This window comes from Carassius gibelio, chromosome A7, assembly GCF_023724105.1.
Source record: "Carassius gibelio isolate Cgi1373 ecotype wild population from Czech Republic chromosome A7, carGib1.2-hapl.c, whole genome shotgun sequence".
In the NCBI taxonomy this organism is placed as follows: domain Eukaryota; kingdom Metazoa; phylum Chordata; class Actinopteri; order Cypriniformes; family Cyprinidae; genus Carassius; species Carassius gibelio.
This window is the reverse complement of record NC_068377.1, coordinates 15,815,585-15,837,387: the sequence shown is the minus strand read 5'-3', so window position 1 is coordinate 15,837,387 and position 21,803 is coordinate 15,815,585. Positions and strand designations below refer to the sequence as shown.

Here is a 21,803-nt window from a genome sequence, read left to right as displayed (position 1 = left end):
AGTTTGGAAATAAAGGGTGGGATTCAATCTGCCTATATGCAGGGACTTCATTAATGCCAAAGTTGTTCTGTGATAAATGATAATGAAGCTGAAATGAGATTTCATGATTATGTCTACTGTTGTAATAAAGACCCAATCATCTTGCTCTCTTGTCACAGTGGAAAGGGGGAGAATGACGCCCTCTCACAAAGATTCAGAACCAAGGTCACGAAGCCTGAGTGGCCTTTGTCTCCAAAACCGGGTGTTATAGTTACAGAAATAGCTTTAAGGTCTCTTCCTACACTGCTGCCAGTGGATACTGGAAACGGACAGAGAGGTATAAACATTTCTGTATGTACTGCCTGATTACTATGACCATGCATTATTGTAAATCACTTCTGTGATAAAAAGATCTACCTGGATCTTATTTTTTTTTGTGATCTTCACTGTCTGTGCCTAGTAAGGTTCCCTTTTATTTCATACATTACTCAGAAAGACAGCTAGACTGCCTGCATCAGAAACAAATTGTCCTGCCAACCACCATGAGCTGAGACACCTGCTTCACCCTTCATCCTTTATCTCTACTGTTATTCAAATACATAACATCTATCTTAGACATATTCTTTTTTATTTTTCAGAAATGTGTGAAGTGTTAAGATTCAGATTCTCATATATCTGACAGTGATCTAATGTCCATAAAAACTTAAATATACTTGTCACCAAATGAGCTCAGATTCTGAGGTTCAGGACTCAGCAGTGCTGCTGCGGTTGTTGGAACTTGTTACAAGTGAGTTAGTGATGACGCAAATCTCCAGAGATCTACGGAGTGTGAATTACAGTTTTACCTGAGAAAGGGAAAGTAATAAGTAGGTACAGAAATGTAATCAAAAATAAATTACAGTTGGTGAAAATGACAAAAATGACAAATTTTGTTAAGTAATTATGTTATATAGTCATACATATGTTTTGCATATGTCTATCAATGTGTATTAGCAAGCAAAGCATTCTTTCCTAATTCATTAAAAAATACATCTTATTTTGTGAGCCTCAGAAAGAAAGTCATACTGATTTGGAACAACTGTAATGGTTACATAATTTTCATTTCACTTCATTGTCTACTGAAATCTTGAAACTTTTTTATTAGATTATTACAGTTTCTTATTTGTATATTCTTTTATATGGTTTGCAGTGTTAAAAAAAAAAAGGAAAAAAAAACGTAACCTCATTTTCCTCTTATGTAAAATATTGATTTTTGTCCAGAGCACTACTGTAATGAATACTGTTTAACCTTCTGCTGCATGCAACACATACAGATATGCATTCCAATTCCAACTGTTCTTTTTTTTCCACACAGTAACACAAAGCTTTATTATAGCCTTAACCAAATTCCAAGTACATTACATCAGATTCATTTCAATTGGAACATAAACCCTCTCCCAAACCTCCTTTCTTTGGGTCTTTATACTATTAATACTTAAAATGGAGAGAGAGAGAGAATAACAAGAAAAAAAAAATTCAATTCGTCAAACTATTTCTGGGAAAACTTTCAAAGTTTCAAAGCCAAAGAAAACCACTGTCTCATTTAAGGGGTCTTTTATACAGACTAGTCGTCCAAATACAGGTCAATCACTTCTTCAGAGCTGAATACAATAATATGCCATATACCATATTCGGTGATATGTCAACCACGCGGCACCATTGTTATTTTACAATGTCAGGCATTACCACAAACAACTTGGGCACGATCACAGGTCATCGTGACAAATCCTTTTTTGCTCTCTTTTCCACTCACAATGAGCCGTGTTTACATTTGAATTATTGCTTTATGACACAAAGGCTCTATAAAAGTTATCAAGTCAAGGACAAAATGGAAATTTACCTGAGATACGTACAGTATGTGCATATACTAGAGTCACATATAAAGAAAGCATGACAGACTGTGGGTGTGACATGGCTGAAAGTGTGCAAAGCCATTCCTCACACTACACGCTAACTTAAAAAAAAAGTTAACTGGATGTTTGTAGAATACTCTTGTTCATTAAGCAGTTTCAACCAGTAAAATTGTGATTGTGATATATATCACTTTGTACCTATTCAGACAGTGTGCAACTTCAGACACAGCTAGATACTAGTAGTATTGATCCTGTTTTAATCAGTATTTTGAATGAAACAATTGATGGAAACATTTAAGGATTTACTCATGAATACAAGTAACAAACACAGTCCAGTGGAGTAATAAAAGCTCCAGCGCTGTTGACTATACTAGCGAATTAAATTCAAGGAATTAGCATCATATTTTCATTTCAAAAGTTCTTTGACTGAATACCTGAACATCCGCATGTAAACCAATTCACCTCCTAAATGAATAAGTTTTAAGGTTCTGTTGAGAATAAATTTTGATTTAAATGTTGGAGACCATATATTATCATGTTATTATCCCTACTTAGACATCTTAGCCCATAAACTAGGTCAGAATGAATCACTCAACCCACTCTCACTCTGCTGCATACCCCCTTTCTCTCAACTCCATCCTCTCTTTAGCTCTTGCTAGACAGTACAGAACCGCCCACAACTCTCTCTCATGTTTGAAGTCTATCACACTCCTTTGACTAAATGGATGATTTTGAAATTTGACCAACAGCCAAAAGTAAACCAGCATTGCCCCTCTGGGCAGTTTGACGTCAGTCTTCTAATTCTTCAGCATCTTTAATGGCAAACTGTTACATCCATGTGAATAATCATATGGACGCATCAAACTATGAGAAATCTTCATGGTCTTAGAAATAAGGACTTCTTTCATTTCACTCTGCAGACAACTAAACGCAGCATAATTGTTTCCCATCATCAGTCTCTCTCTATACATTTAATCTATTTTGGTTTATATGATCTTTCCAAAGGCCACATCTCAGCACAGCAGTAGATGGAGATTTCCATAAAGTGTGGGTTGTGGGTAGCTGTAAGATCTATGGAATAAGGATCATTAGACCCATGGATTTCTGTTAACAAATCTAGCATGCAACTCTTTAAGTACATAGAAGTCAGAGACTTGGGGGTTTGCATGTGTTTCTCACCCTCTGAATGCACTGCAAACCTCATAAGATCAAAATAAAGATACTCTGGCAACAGTTTTTCTGTAAACAAACCTTTTATAAAGCTTTCATACTTGCCTAATTTATTTAAGAAATTACATTTTTAAATAAGTAAGCACCTTATACTTCCCTAATGAGAACAGAAAACCATTATTCTACATTTCTGTGGCATAAATGAAAAGAAGAATGTCAAAGTAGTGCCATAGTAGTGCTGACACAAATTAAATTTTGGCCATTGTTACATGTGTTTTTGATTTATATATTATATATATGTATATATATATATATATATATATATATAGTATCACTTTTGTATTTGCCCCCATTTTTCAATCAAAGATCTAAGACTTTTTCTATGTACACAAAATGCCTATTTCTCTCAAATATTGTTCACAAATCTGTCTAAATCTGTGTTAGTGCACCTGTGTTCTTTGTCCATAACATACACCTGCCCATAACATAACCCCTCCGCAACCATGGGTCACTCGATCAAAAACGTTGACATCAGCAAACCGCTCACCCACATGACGCCATACACGCTGTCTGCCATCTGCTCTGTGCAATGAAAACCAGGATTCATCCGTGAAGAGAACACCTCTCCAAAGTGCCAGATGCCATCAAATGTGAGCCACAAATGTGCCCACTGAAGTCATTTACGAAGATGAACTGCAGTCAGGTCGAGAACCTGATGAGGATGACAAGCATGCAGATGAGCTTCCCTGAGACGGTTTCTGACAGCTTGTGCAGAAAGTCTTTGGTTATGCAAACGGATTGGGAGGTGAAGATGCTGGATATGGAGGTCCTGGGCTAGTGTAGTTACACGTGGTCTGAGGTTGTGAGTTGTTTGGATGTACTGCCAAATTCTCTGAAACGTTTTTTGGGGATGGCTTATGGTAGAGAAATTCAATTCATAAGCAACAGCTCTGGTGGATATTCCTGCAGTCAGCATGCCAATTGCATGCTCCCTGCAAAACTTGAGACATCTGTGAAATTGTGCTGTGTGATAAAACTGCACGTTTTAGAGTGGCCTTTTATTGTGGCCAGCCTAAGGCACACCTGTGCAATAATCATGCCGTCTAATCAGCATCTTGATATCGATTATCTCAGCAAAGGAGAAGTGCTCACTAACACAGATTTAGACCGATCTATGAACAATATTTGAGAGAAATAGGCCTTTTGTGTACACAGAAAAAGTCTTAGATCTTTTTTAGATCCGCTAATGAAAATGTTTAGATTTTTTTTCTTCCAGTCTTTTCTTTTGACTGGTTTGAACACAAACACAACCTGCAGTGAAAACAGGAGTGAGTCAGAATGAGGGGCTCAACTGATTGACAGCTGGTCCACCCAAACAAAACTATTGGAATGTACTAAAATAGTAAAATACTGACAATAACAAACACTGCATTTTTGTCAAATCTCACATATTCACATCATCAACAATCCTCTACATTGCGAGTAAATCACTTGCATATGCGACTAAATCTTCACTCTTGGCAACTAAATGATGTCTAATATTAGCCAATGGCTAATGAATTCTCAGATTTTACTCACCAGTATGCTAGTTGGAGACTAAGTATAAGTTTAGCTCAGATATATTTTCACTCACCAAACACTCCCTGACCATTTTTCTCTCCGTGAAGCCTACCTGTGTTTGACATACCGTAAACCGTAAGAAGTTTTTTTTTAGGTTTCGTTAATACGTCAGTTTTAGTATGTTTAAATGCTGAAAATAGCTCAATATTGTATGTGCCCATAAAAAAAACGTAAGCAAATGTATACATGTATACATACAAATCATCATGAGACCATGTTGATGTGTATGGAAGCATATGGGTAGCAATATTCAATTTGGAATGTAATATGCAATATGTAGAATGGCAATGCATTTGTATTTACATTTTCCAATACATTTGTGCCACGTTTGGTGCAAAATGAAAATGAAAATTAAATTACATCATTTTCATTTGTCATTTCATACACTAGTTTTAATATGTAAAATGAATACTAATTTTAAGTTGCAAAATTAAAATGAAAATGTATTACCGAAATGATTAGATATGTATAACATGTTCAAGCAAAAACTGTGGCAAAATTATCATTCAGATGCTATTTTTCTTAATTGCATTAACACTCACAGTCAAGACACTTACGATTACATTTTCATTCAATGTCCGGCAATGAATGTAGCAAAATTCAATGTGCACATTAAACATGCATTCCTAGCAGATCACGTCTCCACCCCCTCGCGCCACGTCAATCACTGCGTGAACAAGGCGGGGCTTGCAGAAGGTCAAGAGACTCAAGACTCAGGGATTCAAGTGAGAGAACATGGACAAGACAGTTAGTCCATGTACGTCACCCATCCCCCCCCCCCAAAAAAAAAAGTCGGAAGACGTGGCCAGTATGGTTTATCCATTTTGTAATGCGAACTGGAGGTAAGCAGGCGTTTTCTTCCCTCTTTTATTTTAATTTTTCTTTGCCATAACGGCACAAGTTTTCCCTCCATCACTTCAGTGCGATACCTCAAAGATGCGAACAAAATTTCTGACATGTCAGAAATCCTCCATCAGACCTACCGATTGCCGGTCGGGAGAGTTTAATCACCTCTCGTTTCCCCTTGTACACTGCACGAACACTGCATGACAAACGATGCACAAAAAATGAGGGTCGGCCCGACCCTAAAAAGAGGCGCACGAGTCAGAATTCGGCTCAAAATCGGATGAAAATCACACAGTGTATGCTCGCCCTGAGAGTAGGTGCGAGTGAGACACTGTTATGTATGAAACCACCACTCACTGTTAATTAGCATAATATTTGAATCAGTTGTAGCTGGACACATAATTCGTGCTGCTGGAGTGATTTTTTTATATTACATAATATGTTTTATAATATATCAAAATACAAAACAGTTGTATTTGTAATTGTAAATTGTAATAATATTTCACGATATTACTGTTTTAGTGCATTTTCAGTAATAAATAAATGCAGCCTTGTTGAGCATTTAAAAAATTGCAATAAAAAAATCTGAAAAAGTTTTATTGCCAAGTATGCATACGTTTCCAGTACAAAGAGACAACAACATAGAGACAAAAAAAAACATGCAAATAAAGAAGTGTATGAACAATTACTATAAATGATAATGGAATAGGATTGAGTAAGATGCAGGGATGTGCTAGGATGGAGGGGTAACAAATAAATATAAGGATAATGAACATTTTTATTGTATAAGTGGGGAACATGTAACTAATTATGGGGTAGATTGCCTGGGGGAAGAAACTGTTCTTGTGCCTGACTGTTCTGGTATTTTTGGCTCTAAAGCGCCAGCCAGATGGCAAAAGACCAAAGATGGGGCAACTTGGATGTGAGGGAGCCAGAGTGATTTTCTGAGACCTTTTCCTCACTCTGGATGTATAACGTTCTTGAAGGGTGGGCAGGGGAGTACCAATAATCCTTTCAGCAGTCCGAACTGGTCCCTGTAGTTTTCTGATGTATGATTTTGTAGCTGAACCAAACCAGACAGTTATTGAAGTGCACAGTACAGACTCAATGACGGCTGAGTAGAACTGTTTCAGCAGCTGCTGTGGCTGGTTAATCTTCCTCAGCTTGCGAAGGAAGTACAACCTCTGCTGGGCCTTTTTCACAATGGAGTCAATGTGATGGTCCTGAGAGATGGTGGTTCCCAGGAATCTGAATGACTCCACTGCAGCCACAGTGCTGTTCATGATGGTGAGTGGGGGGAGTGCAGGGGGGTTTCTCCTGAAGTCCACGATCATCTCCACTGTTTTGAGCGTGTTCAGCTCCAGGTTGTTAAGACTGCACCAGACAGCTAGCTGCTCAACCTCTTGTCTGTTAGCAGACTCGTCATCGTCCTGGATGAGGCCGATGACTATGGTGACATCTGCTAATTTCAGGAGCTTGACAGAAGGGTCTGTAGAGGTGCTGTCGTTGGTGTACAGGGTGAGGAGCAGTGGGGAGAGAACACATCCCTGAGGGGCACCAGTGTTGGTGGAGCAGTTGTTTGACATGAATTTCCCCAGTCTCACTAACTGTTGCCTATCTGTCAGAAAGCTGGTGATCCACTGACAGATAGAGCTAGGAACAGAGAGTTGGGTCAGACTGGTCTGGAGGGCTATTGAGATGATGGTGTTGAAAGCCGGACTAAAGTCCACAAACAGGATCCTCACATGAGTCCCCGTTTTGTCCAGATGTTACAGGATGAAGTGCAATCCCATGTTGATTGCATCATCCATAGACCTATTTGCTCGGTAAGAAACTGCGGGGGGTCCAGTAAGGTTCCAGTGATGTCCTTCAGATAAGCCAGAACCAGTTTTTCAAACGACTTCATGATGACAGACGTTAGAGCCACAGTTCTGTAGTCCTTAAGTCCTGTTATCTTGGGTTTCTTTGGAACGGGGATGATGGTGGAGCGTTTGAAGCAGGAAGGCACTTCACACGACTCCAGAGATCTGTTGAAGATCTGTGAAAAGATGGGGGCCAGCTGGTCAGCACAGATTTTCAGACAGGCTGGTATAACGCCATCTGGGCCTGGTGCTTTTCTTTTTTTGTTCTTCCTGAAGACCTGCCGCATATCATCTTCACAGATTTGAAGAGCAGGAGGGGTGGAGAAGGGGATTGCAGGAGATGTTAACGGTTGTGTAGGGAGCTGGTCAGAATGGGTGTTGGGGGTTTCAAATCTACAATAAAACTCATTCAGGTCATTAGTAAGTCGTTGATTAGCCTCAGTGCAGGGGGATGGTATCTTGTAGTTAGTGATGGCTCTCAGTCCTCTCCACACTGAAGTTGAGTCGTTGGAAGTAAACTGGTCTTCCAACTTTTTAGCGTAGGTCTTTTTAGCCGCTCTGATCTCTTTGTTCAGTGTGTTCCTGGCCTGATTGTACAAGACCCTGTCCCCATTTCTGTAGGCATCCTCTTTGGCCTGACGAAGATGTCTGAGTTTTACTGTAAACCATGGCTTATCATTGTTGAATGTTAAATAAGTCCTGGTAGGAATGAATATATCCTCACAGAAACTTATAGGATGTTACGGTCTCTGTGAGTTCGTCCAGATCGGTGGTAGCAGCTTCAAAAACACTCCAATCAGTGAGGTCAAAACAAGTTTGTGAATCCTGCTCTGTTTCGCTGGTCCATCTCTTCACAGTCTTTACTACAGGTTTAGCAGATTTAAGTTTCTGCTTGTATGTCGGTATAAGATGAACCAGACAGTGATCAGACAGTCCCAAAGCTGCTCGTGGAACAGAGTGATATGAATCCTTTATTGTGGTGTAACCGTAATCCAATATGTTACAGTCTCTGGTGGGACATGTAACATGCTGTCTGTATTGTGGGAGTTCACGGGAGAGATTGGCTTTATAAAAGTCCCCAAGAATGATTAAAACAGAGTCCGGGTTTTGTTGTTCTGTCTCTGTGATCTGATCAGCGAGTTTCTGTAAAGCCATACTTACGTGCGCTTGCAGAGAAATGTAAACACTCACCAGAATGAACGTGTGAATCTCCCGCGGCGAATAGAATAGCTTGCAGTTGACAAACATCACTCCTCGATTTGAACAGCACATCTTTTTTAACACAGTTACATCTGTACACCACCGTTCATTGATGTAAAAGCATGTCCCGCCACCGCGTGATTTCCCTGTTGATTCTGTGTCGCAATCCGCTCCAAACTGCTCAAAGTCCGGCAGATGGAGCGCGCTGTCATTAAGCCAGGTATGGCATCATTCAGCCAGGTTTCCGTGAAACACAGAGATTTGCTAGATGGATGCTGCTAGGCAATGGCGTTCGAAATCCGCGCTTCCTGAAACTGACGGGCACTCCCGCTCACTATCCCCGTCGGCGCGTCCTGTAGCGTTTGATCAGCGCCGCTGCTCCTCGGATAACAACATTCAGTAAAACGTCTGAATAATTTAAATCCGGTAAAAGATCCTGTGGTGTGTTCTGCTGATTGTTCAACAGTTCATCCTTGGTGAAACTGATCGCGTTTGTTAAACAAAAAACAGGAAAAACGAACAAAAAAAGTACAAACACTGGAGAGCCAAGCACTGAAGCAGCCATGTGCGGCGCCATAGAGAGCTATATATGTTTGTTATGGGATCTCAAACATTTGAACAGTAGCGTATTACATATAATATATAGGATGTATTATAAACTGATAATAGTTTAATTGTCATCATTTTTTTTGTTAGTTTTACTGGTTATGATGTCAGTTCATGCATTCTGATTCTTTGAAGGAAGAACAGATTTCCTCCACACAGGGGTTCTCTATCATCCACTCACACAAATGTGAAAGGACACAAGGAAACAGGAAGAAAAGTCACCTTCACCTTCCTTACTTCTTTTCAATGTTTCTCACTTCTTACAAACATCTCTCCAATGCACCCACCCTCCTTTCACTTCTTTTAGCCCCCATAACACATTCCTCTTTTCATCTTCTCACATCCTTACATCTTTGAGACGGCATAAATGCGTCATGAAGCGTGTTTGGGGGTGAGCATGGAGATGCAGTGCCAATCTGCATGCATAATTCCCTGTTATATCAGTTGAGCAGATGGGCCAGATCCTGTCCCTGGTGAATGACCTAAGTGTTTTTGTTGTTTTTTGTTTTTTTTTAACATTTCCTCTCTTTCATCTGTTTCATATGTTTTTTATTTATTTATTTGAATTTACTTATTTAATTTTATAAATTGTATTATTATTGAACTGTTTGACGGACATCTAGTGGAGAAGAATGAAACCTAGACAGTAGACACTTGGTCTCAAACATTCCCTCCTTCTTCCTGCGTCTGTGTGCTGAATGTAGGTCTCTATGCGCCTATAGCCATCAGCAGCAATCAGTTCTGCCCCAGTTACTGAGGCGTCACATAAGCACACATTCACAACATACATGCAGAACATAGATTCATGCACACTCATAAATACACACACACGTACGCATGTACCATCCAACCAAAACATCTTGTAACGAAGTTTAATTATTTGGCTTACTTAAGTTGCATAAAGCAAATTAAATTATTTTTTCTATTTAAAATGCATTAATATGTATTTTAAGAAAATTTGCAAACCTCTTACAGAATCTGATTTATTTTTTTATTTTTTTTATAAAATGTATGGAACATTTATTTATCTTCTGAAGATTCATGGCAGATATTGAAGAATATTACTCAAGACCAAGTAGTAGCTTAATGATTCTGTATGTAGCCTTGGATCTTAATGTTGTGTGTTTTTTTTTCTCCTTGAACATCAAGGCTTTTGGGATGTGTATGAGTCCCTCAAGTGTCCAAGTGGCATAACTGTGTATAGTTATGTGGGAAAAACCTAAATGTGCATAGCGTGCTGGGAAACCAATGATCTTACATGACCTAGAGGCTTTTTGTAAAAAAACTAAAAAATAAATAAATAAAATGAAAACACTGTATGCACAACAAACTGTTAAGAACCAAAAGTACATCACCTTTTAAATACGATAATTTGTATCTTGGCTACATATCAATGCCAAATAGTTAAGGGGTAGCCTTACTCTCTTTTTGTGGCCTTTGCAGTCCAAAAACTTTCCACCTTTTGATGACATGACTTTATCTTTTCCCCCTCTGAGGGGTGTCAGAGACGTAGAAAGTGAACCCCTGAGGTTACATAGAGGTGAGGGATTGAAACAGGGAGCCTCAGCAGTTTGCCTACTTGCTCAGCCTGGTTCTTAACCATATCCCATGGGAGAAATTAAAGGCGACCTAACACACACAGTTTCACCCAATCTCATGTTAATCTTGAGTATCTATAAAGTAGTATTGCATCCTTCATATCTCCAAAAAGACTTTAGTTTTATAATATTTATAAAAGAAAGATGCAACTTTCAGATTATCTGAAAACAGCCGAGATCCTGGAGACGCGGAGTGGGCGGAGTTAAAGAGTGATGAGCACGAGCACTGATTGTGCACAAAACAGAGACACATGATGCAGTTTCACTTACTGTCTGCGGTTCCGAATCATGAGATCTTTTATAACAGGGACAGCTCCGTCTTTCAGTATCTAACGAGGTGAAAACCAAGGGTCAAACTGGGCCTTGTTTATAAAACTTTCATCAACAAGCACTTGCTAAACTCCACTGCTAGCCCGAAACTGTAAACTGCATCCACTGTTAACGTAACGCTGGGTCCTTCGAGAAACTGAACAAGGTTATCTTACCCCTACAAACAAAAACACACTTATTGCAGAGCATGTCCCGTGCAGCGCTGCTGTATGAAGCCGTTAATGGGCGCACTCTTGCTCTCGCTCTGGTCGAAGAGTGTGCACAGCGGACACGCTCTTCTGGAGAAATGGCCATATAAGGAGTTCCTGCCATCATTATTTAATGAATAGCCGCGATCAAAAAAAAAAAAAAAACCTCCGGAAACCTGTAAGAAACCAGAAGTGTGTATTTCACACAAAAATACTCTGTTATTCTTCCAAATCGTTTTTTTAAACTTTGGCCATGCTTAGCATAAGAATCCAACTCTGTAACAGTGTAAGTAATTAGACCTCCATTTTAAAGGAGATGGCAGGGTCTCCCTCTTTCTCTCTCTTACACACACACTCATTGCACAGGAATCATGTGAAGGACACATCTATCATATGTGTATGCATCTATGACCATCCTCCTCCTCTGTAAGGCTAAATAAATCATGGACACATGTCTTATTTGCATTACATTCAAATGTGCTTTTAATGAGGAAATTATGAAATCCTTAATCTCACAGATCTTTCCATTAGAATAAAATTACATATGTTTTACCACAGTCTGGTAAAAATGGCCTGAATGCACTGTAAGTCACTTTGGTTAAAAGCGTCTGCTAAATGCATACATGTAAATGAAAGCATTTTGATATTTGAGTGACTATTTAATTGCTAGACATATTTAGTGGATAGTCTCCTGTCATCCTGACACCATATGTTTCCGATGTGACTCAGTTGTATTGCGAGTTTGGATTTCAGCCTCAAATTTATCTGTTTGCTTATTTGTTTGTTTGTGTAATGATTCAGGTGGAATTAGATCTGAAAATGTGTGATGTTGGTATAGTATCTACGGCAGGATTAGTGTGTCTCAAAACTGACTCACTGAAGGGATATGTATTATTGTTAAATTTGTGTGGAATTGAGTCTTGTTTAGAGAATGGAAGTTATTTTGGAAAGGCGATTATCAGTGAAAATCTGTATAATTCTGTCACACATGCTTTGAATGATGGTTTATCCTGGTGTCATGCTTAATTATTGGTACCCTCTGCAGAAAGCGGAGTGTGGGGATTATAGAGTGTTAATCCTACTTAGAAGAGCTAGGAAACGGAATGTTTACATTATGTAATGTTTCCTTAATCATATTCAGACCTTTTTTTTTATGCATGCATTTATTGCCAAATTGACACATTTGTAGTAATGACATCATGTGCTGGAAGATGATGTAATGAATTTATATTTGTCTTTCAGAAAAAAGACTAATATTCTCTGTGAGGTCTATTGGAGGGAATGGGTTCAGGCACTAGTTTGGACAGCTATTTTTTCAGGTCTCTGCAGAGGTTTAAATGTGGGCTCTAGCAGGCTTCTCACAGAGGCATCCCTAAGACACTCGTGCCATGTCTTGGGTGTGTGCTTAGGAGGATTGTCCTTTTAACATGTGCATTACAGAAATAACTCCACTTACTGTGTACAGTTGTACTTGCTCAGTAATTCACCTGATTGCTGATGCCCTGGTGGATTTTTATAAACACTACATAATTTTAATATAAAGAATTGTATTTCATGTTGCACACTATTATTTCATCATTTACTCTGTACTACTGCACTGCTGAATATATTTCACACAAATCCTACTGACAAGTAAACAGAAAGAACCGACCTCACAAAATCGGGACCCATAAGCGAAACCATATTTTACCACAGCTGTGTTCACATTATTTGTAGGGATTTTACTCACATTGTTTTTGGATTGAACAAAACTGTTTCCTCAGTAGAGAGCTTGAAGTTCTGTAGACGGCATGACCTAGATAGAGAAGTGTGCCATCATATGAAATCAGAGAGCCTTTGATCAACAACGGCAAGAAAAAGTATGAAGAAAGAAAGAAAGAAAGAAAGAAAGAAAGAAAGAAAGAAAGAAAGAAAGAAAGAAAGAAAGAAAGAAAGAGAGTGTGGAACAAGACAGAGTTTGTGGAGAATTTGGAGAGCAGACAAGATGAGCACCTGACCAAAAAAGCGTAAAACAAGGGAGGCACTACTTCTTACCCTGTCCCATCCACTCCATTTCTGTCTCATTCACTTGTCCTCTTTCTCACTTCCCTCTGTCTTACAGCCTTTGAATGCATCTCCTCCTCCTAATGAGTAAAGGCTGAGGGCCAATAGCCCTCTCCATTTTCAATGAACTGTAAAAAAGGTTGCATTTCAATACGATCTCTCTTCAATCTCTCTCTCTCTCTCTCTCTCTCTCTCTCGTGCCCTTTCTCTCTTTTTCTCTCACCCTTATCCCTTTTTTTAACTCTTTCCCCACCAGCCACCATCAGTGATTTTGATGTTTTTCACTAAAATTTGATGGCCTCCAGTTTATTTTGCTGTATGAATATTTGATTATGCAATACACCAAAATAAAGATCCTCTACTTTTAAACAAATAAACAAATACAAATCTAAAAAAAAAAGATCAACACTTGAAAATAGGAAGGTTTTATAAAAACTGCATTATTTTGAGCAAAAAGGTGAGAAAACTACATCTGGATAATATTCAGTATGATTATCTAAGCATAAATCCAGTAAATCGCTTCCACCAACACCTCTGAAGCATGTACAGACATACCACTTCCTGGATCAAAATATTACTCTGTAACATTATGCAGCTTTCATTTAGCCTATATGCTGTCTATTGCTGATGATGTCTCTTTTTGTTCAGGAGGTTTTGTACTAGTTCAGAAGATGTGAAATAGCGCCCCTGAATGTATAACAGTGAAAACATGAAAAGCTGTAAAAACTTGTCAATGGCGGGAAAGCATTTTCTTTTAAAAGACGAGATAACTCGTCAATTGGCGGGGAGTAAAGTATTTGAAGAAAACAGACAAAATTAAATTTAATTATGCCCTATACCACAAGCTAATGAAAAATGCCACCCCATGATAATGTGACAGACCATTTTCATTTTATTTTTTAAACTTCATTTGTATATTATATATTTTATCTTGCCTTTTGAAAACTTCTCATAAAGTCATTCAGGTTTGGTCAGCCTTATGTAAATGAAAACAACTTCTGGTGCTTCCCTGCTGTGAGGAAAGTAATTATGAAAAGAGTTAAAACAATAACTTTTTTGAATGGTCATATAATAAGTCACCTTATATAGACAGCTTTTGATATGAAAGAATTTACTGTACTATGAACTCATACTGTAACTCAAATAAATAACAGTAACATGACCACTAACAGATAATATAATTGCTAAATTCCAAGGGAATTCATTCAAGTAAAATGTGGTAAAGTTGGTCATGCCAGTGCTGGCTGTGTGTAGCACCTTCTGCTCTATATATCCTTCTGAAGCATCCTAACATTAGAAAACGGGGGCTGGTTTATTTCTGTCTGACCTTAACAGTTTGAGCGGACAATTCAGTGGTTTGTGCACCTGTTACAATAATGCAGATTTTGCACAGAGGCTTTTGGGACAGATTGTTGTAGTCTGACACTCAAATAACAAATTTAAATTAAGCACAGAAACAACAACAAAAACATCAAACTATTATAAGAATTAATGTTGGAGCTGTAGCTTGACTTAGGATCATTTCATTTTCTTGTTCTCTTTGTTCAATAACATAGAGGCTAAATGCCAAATAAATAAAAACAATTGAAAAGACCCCTTGAGAGCGAATGAAGACATACTGTTTTCTGTGAAATAATTATTATGGCACTTTGAATGACTTTATCTTGTGATAAAAAGCCCTCCAGCTATGTTTTAATTTCACATTTAATGGCTACTTTAATCAAAAAGATCAAATCCAGAGACAGTCCAGCTAGAGAAGCTTCAGTGTCATGCTCAAGGACTCAAATGTACAGTCTCATGAGCTCTCTCCAGTTGCTCCTGCTGATGCTTGGTGTTTCACCAGGGCAGCTGTGCTTCAGTCAAACCCACAAACCCTTCTGAGGTGAAAGCAGAGACTGTTTTCCCCATTCATCAGGAAATGGAGAACGTTTCCATCAAACACAGGTCTTTAAAAGAAAGTGAGAAGCAAGAGAAGATTTTTTTTTTATTATTATTATTGTTGCGTCACTCATAAACACATGCTTTTTTCCCTGTTTTTACCTCAATCAATCAAAATATTGATAGGAAATGAATGCACTTAAATGGTCATTCAGGCAATGGGAATCCACATCGCTTGTAAAAGGAAATTAGTTGTGCTTTCCAAACAGTGACCCTACATGCTGTCTGGTTTCAAGATGTCCTACAAGATGTATACATGGAAATAATGAACATATATCAAAGCACTCTTACTAACCAATCCATCGATCTTCTTCTCACCATATGTCACCATAATGGGATAAGATCTTGATGACTCTAGATTACAGAACCCACAATATTCATTAGTCACAATGTAATGCTAAATGTTTATATTAAGTGATACTGATTGCCATGAAACAACTGCAAATCTTTTAGATTCTGTTGCATGTTTCAGTTCTCCTGTTCTTGAAGACTTGGCAATGGTGTACAGTTAGGATACTGGACATCCACATTAGATGCAGGTTTGCTTAATTTGTGGTCAGTGTTTGGCTCTTTAACTATTCTGTGTGGTCAGAATATTTTTTCTCTGGTTATTGGATGTAGTTAGTGGACATATTTCAGTGCTGACGCACACATGAAACCACACGCTTTTCTCCTGTTGCTCACGAGGAATGTGACAAACCACAGACAGCCCAACAGGCGACCGCCGACACAGGAAGAAGGGGTCATGGCCAAACAGTTCTGTTCGGAAGCAAGATTTCCTCTGATTCGTATCAAATCAATCCAAAATGAGAATTAATCAGTCATCTGAAGAATTAATTTGCAGTGCTTTTGAGAATAAAATGATAAGTCCTATTTGAGAATCAGATCAAATGCATGGTTGATTAAAAAGAACTGGCAGTAGACAAGTGTATGTTTACATGCACTAACTTTCATAAATCTGAATTAATCCAATTCAGTTTCTGAATCTGAAAGTTCTGTTTATATAAACCCTAATCTTTGCAATCTAATTGAAATATTGTTTACATGTGCATTTATGCATTATGAACAAAATTCCTGAACTTATTATAAGAATGCTATCATAGAACTTTTTTTTAGTAAAGGGATCTGGTAAACATAAACATCCACAAGATCTGTTTTAATCAGATTGAAAATACAGTCGTATTCAAATGTTTACATGCTTAGTTTTTCAATCAGTCATAAAAATGTCTCTTGTTGATTGGATTATTAAAGGTCCTTAAGGTCATAATTCCATTTTAGATTGATTGAAGTGTTTATATGAAAGCTTTTCAATCCAATTGAGCCTTCAGTCTGATTACTAACAAATTATTTGGAAATGTACGTTCTTGAGTTAATAGCTAACTGCGAGGGTAGATTTTCACTGAATAATGAATTAAGATTCACACAAAACTATCAAGGGGTTTATAAATACTTGGAATATGAATAGGAAGATTTTACAATAACAAACTATTGCTTTAACAACAGCCTTTTCCTTCTTTATTCCATTAGTCATATCCAGAGACAGAGATCTGGGAGCATTAGTCTCAGTAATGAAAGGCTGCAGCTGCAGCTGAGCAACAAATAGCTTTTATAAAAGGCAACATATAGTACACTGTACCATGTTTTAACACTGGCTAAGTGTATCAATGCTATCTGTGCTATCATGCTAACAGTATGCCATTATTATCACAGTGTGACACAACACACACACACACACACACACACGTTTGTTTTTGTGAAAAGTGGGGACATCCCATAGGCGTAATGGTTTTTATACTGTAGAAACTGTATATTCTATGGCCCTACACCAATCCTACACCTAACCCTCAGAGGAAACTTTGTGCATTTTTACTTTCTTAAAAAACGCCTCATTCTGTATGATTTATAAGCCTTTTGAAAAATGGGGACATGGGTTATGTCCTCATAAGTCACCCTCTCCTTGTAATACCTGTGTCATACCCATGTCATTATACAGAGTTGTGTCCTGATATGTCACAAAAACAAGAGCACAGGAACAGATTCTCACACACACATCACGAAGAGCATGTCTCCATGACAACTGCCCAGAATCTGGAGATTAGCATCAGCATGCTTGTCCACATCTCTGCCACAGTGCAGCAAAACAGAAATAACTGACTTAAAACCATTGTTTATTGTTTTTAGGCTGTGAATGAGAATCATGCAGTTAACAGTTTGCTTGCACCTGTGCCTTGAGATGTCTTAATCGCCAACTGGCCACGGTGACCCTGGAGGGCGAAGAGGTCAGGATCAGGCCCTATGGAATGCAGGACGTAAGTCACAGTACTGATGAATGAATATGAACCTGTATATTTTAGGCCACACGAACAAGGCAACAGCCAGGCAACAAAATAATCACCGTCTTTTCACATTGTTTTTCAAGCAAATAAATAAATAATTCCTAGCATGGAATAGCGCTATTTGTCATCCACAGTTAGAAAGCTATAAGATGTCTTTGCTGATGATTGAACATCCGCAAAAAATTAGTAAAAAGTGAAAAGAAACAGTGGGATTGGTATTGGTATTTTACTTATGAGTCAATGTTTCGAGTGTGGGAGAGTGGAACTCCTTCCTGCTTGTAAGTCTGAGAACTCAAACAGGAATATTCCACATTTAACTCTAGAGTCTAGATGCATAATTTCCACATGGTGGTTCAGACTGACATATTTAAATGCCAAAAGGAATCCTAATGTCTGCAAGCACATGTGTTTTCTGGTTTAGGTTTCCTAACTACCTATTTAAAGGTTGAGCAGCTCATTTTGTTTTCCAGAGCTGCAGGGTTTTAGTCCCTCAGGTCTAGTAAGTTTATAGGACGGAGTCAAGTGGTGGCAGATTTGGCTGAAGCCCCTCCCCCTTTCCCACGACTGTATAACAGCTCTCTGTCCTGAGAAGTGGTTTCCTCAAAGAACCACAGCTGAACTCTAACCCCATTACCCGTTTCCTGCAAGGTTCTTTAGTTTACAAACACAAGGGGACAGAGGGGGTGTAGGAGACACTTCCACAATTCAGCCATGTTTCCGTTTCTCACGTACCTTTTCTCAAACAATCACATGATACACAGCAAGGACCATCTCCAAAAGCAATAATGAGGAGGTCAAACAAACAGTACTTTATCCAGTTGAATATAAATATCAGGTAATACATACAACTTTGTCCAGTATATAAGTATAAAAACAAACAAATACTATTAGATCTACAAGCAAACCAGTTTTGATTTATCAATTCTTTTACCATCTATTTAAAAGAGGCCAGCTTTGTAATGTAATGTTATTTAATTGTTTTTTTTTTTTATTAACATGGCTGATAGGGATGGATCAGACATGCCAAGACATTGTTCCCCAAATGTATCACCAGAGAGGAAATAAAGTGTGATGTAGATGAGAAGTGTGACCTAATGAGAAGCTGGCCATTGCCATTTCCTTACTTCTGACAGATAAATATGATGTTGCCTCTACACAACAGTCAAGGTTTTTATTTTTACTACTAGGAAAAAACAACCAATTGTAAGATATTTTATATATATATATATATATATATTAGCGTCTTTTTAACCCAGTTTCTTGGCAACATTTCAGCCAAAGGATATTGCTTCTTGCACGTTTATGACTTTCATAGTGAAATGCCCAGTAAATGGTGTCAAAAACATGCTTCGTTTTATCAGATCAGGTTTATCGTTGAACTTCAATCTGGCAGTGTTTTTACATTGGTTGTTGTCCGAGGAGTGCTGCTAAAATGTTAATGCTCTTCTGTGCTTGAAAATAAAGTACTACCTACACTTAAACCTACTCTAAACCTAACCAACAGTTGGATCAAAAGCAAACATGAGTTGACTTATGCAGGTGCTTTTCAATAAATTATAATGTTGTGGAAAAGTTCGTTTCAGTAATTCAACTCAAATTGTGAAATTCCTTTATTAAATAAATTCAATGCACACAGACTGAAGTAGTTTAAATCTTTGATTCTTTTAATTGTGATGTTTTTTGGCTCACATTTAACAAAAAGCCACCAATTCACCTCAACAAATTAGAATATGGTGAAATGCCAATCAGCTAATCAACTCAAAACACCTGCAAAGGTTTCCTGAGACTTCAAAATGGTCGCTCAGTTTGGTTTGCTAGGCTTCACGATCATGGGGATGACTGCTGATCTGACAGTTGACCAGAAGACAATTATTGACACCCTTCACAAGGAGGGTAAGCCACAAACATTTATTGCCAAATAAGCTGGCTGTTCACAGAGTGCTGTATCCAAGCATGTTAAGAGAAAGTTGAGTGGAAGGAAAAAGTGTGGTAGAAAAAGATGCACAAACAACCAAGAGAACCGCAGCCTTATGAGGATTGTCAAGCAAAATCGATTCAAGAATTTGAGTGAACTTCACAAGGAATGGACTGAGGCTGAGGTAAAGGCATACAGACGTGTCAAGGAATTTGCTGAATCACAGACAACATCAGAGGAGTCTTACCTGGGCTAAGGAGAAGAACTGGACTGCTGCCCAGTGGTCCAAATTCCTCTTCAGATGAGAGCAAGTTTTGTATTTCATTTGGAAACCAAGGTACTAGAGTCTGGGGGAAGGGTGGAGTAGCTCGTAGCCCAAGTTGCTTGATGTCCAGTGTTAAGTTTCCACAGTCTGTGATGATTTGGGGTGCAGTGTCATCTGCTGTTGTTGGTCCATTGTGTTTTTTTTTTTTTTAAACCAAAGTCACTGTACACGTTTACCAAGAAATGTTGGAGCACTTCATGCTTCCTTCTGCTGACCAGCTTTTTGAAGATGCTGATTTCATTTGTCAGCAGGATTTGGCACCTGTCCACACTGCCAAAAGCACCAAAAGATGGTTAAATGACCATGGTGTTGGTGTACTTGACTGGCCAGCAAACTCACCAGACCTGAACCCCACTGAGAATCTATGGGGTATTGTCAAGAGGAAAATGAGAAACGAGAGACCAAACAATAGAGAGAGATGGGACTCAGAATGTGTCTAAACTTAAAACCCCATTTACGTTTGTGTTGTTTTACGATTTACAAAGTTATTAAAAGTATAAAACACTGTCATTTACAATATATTATTTATTTTTATTTTTTTAGTGTGGACAACCCTCAGATAGGCCGTTATTGTATGTAGTGAGATATCAATTTAGTCCAGCTCTCTGTTACTGGATGGCTGAAAGTGAGTCTACTATAACACATTAAGTCCACGTTTCTCAGATTGACTCCATTCAGATGTAATATATGTGTAGATAAGGTGTCAGTGAGAAAATCTTCATGCTAATGTGTGAACTTAAATGAGCTTTGAACCAACCTCTCATGGCAAAGTGTTCAGATTACCTAGTGATTAAGAGATGGGTGTTATTTTTGTAGTGTCAGTGGGAGGTTATGTAAATGCAGACCCTTGTCATCCTCCACACACCTGTTATTCCTGGATGATTCACACGGCCCAGCTCACGCATACTTGACCACTCTTCAAGCTCTTTACACAGTGTTCAAGTTCCTGGTTGGTTTTGATCCATTTTGCTGTAAATAACTAAAGTTTAGATCGTTAGAATTGCCTCATGTGTTTTGTAGCCACACCATCTGGCAGCAATAAGCATCTTTCAGTGTTTATGGCCAATCAAGAGGACTTTTTTTTTTTTGGGTAACATTTACATTTCTCTTTCGTCATATAAAAGATAGATGTTTTACCAGCTTTAAGTACCGCAGTGTCTGTCAGAACACAACCGAATGTTTTTTTTTGTTTTTTTTTGCTGCCAGATGGTGTTGTGGCATCTATTAACACTGTAATAGCCAAACCAACACAACTATGGAACCTTTGAAGAACACTGCATGTGTGTCTGCTAGTCAATGAAACGAAAGGAAGAGAACATTTGAAGGCTCCTCCAGACATTAAAGGCCACACATTTAGCGGTCACTCCTTGCACATACCATAATCAGACACTAAAATACATTTAAGATCTACGTTGACATACTGGATTACAGCTTTAAGAGTAATCAACCGAACAGTAACTCAACTTTATAAATCAGCACTACAAAATTACACTTTCTTGGAGAAAAATAAAAAACCCACCCTGGAGCCCCCTTTACAGATTGACAAGTGCAGCACTTCCACCTACTGGTCAACTAGCATTAATTCATTATAAAACCTCAATTTAAGCATTTGAATGTACCAGATTCTCTTTTTTTTCCTTTTCAGGATTCTGCACCTTCACGGATCTTAGAACGAAATGATTCTTGAAGGTTTAAAATGTAATCAAGGCTAATATTTTTTGTCAAGACAGATTCAAAGGTCTGGGCCAAGTCTACAAAGAAAATGAGACTCCCATTTAACAGATGCATTCAATTAAGTGACTATAAAAGACAGAATTACAAAAGGCTGTAATTTCAAATAAATTATTTTATTGTACACAAAAAGTTCCAGTTTCCGCAAGATATTATGATGCAAAAACTTTAATTTATCTAATAAACTACATTAGAAGTACTCCTGCATTTTAAGCCTTTAACAC

At 38.2% G+C, this 21,803-nt stretch overlaps 1 protein-coding gene across 2 annotated transcripts in view; it reads right to left on the bottom strand.

The window, feature by feature from the left end:
- The window catches only part of LOC128016667 (protein MTSS 2-like), an 86,126-nt gene extending 74,777 nt beyond the window's left edge, over positions 1-11,349 (bottom strand). Inside the window, exons 1-2 of one of the 2 annotated variants that reach the window (XM_052601352.1) lie at positions 11,259-11,349; positions 11,044-11,102 (exon numbers count right to left, since the gene is read on the bottom strand). In XM_052601352.1, the coding sequence (XP_052457312.1) occupies positions 11,044-11,102; positions 11,259-11,292 (93 nt within the window). In that variant the 5' untranslated portion in view covers positions 11,293-11,349. The remainder of the gene's footprint in view (positions 1-11,043; positions 11,103-11,258) is intronic. The other variant, XM_052601354.1, reaches the window with a different exon arrangement.
- Between the last annotated feature and the right edge of the window lie 10,454 nt (positions 11,350-21,803).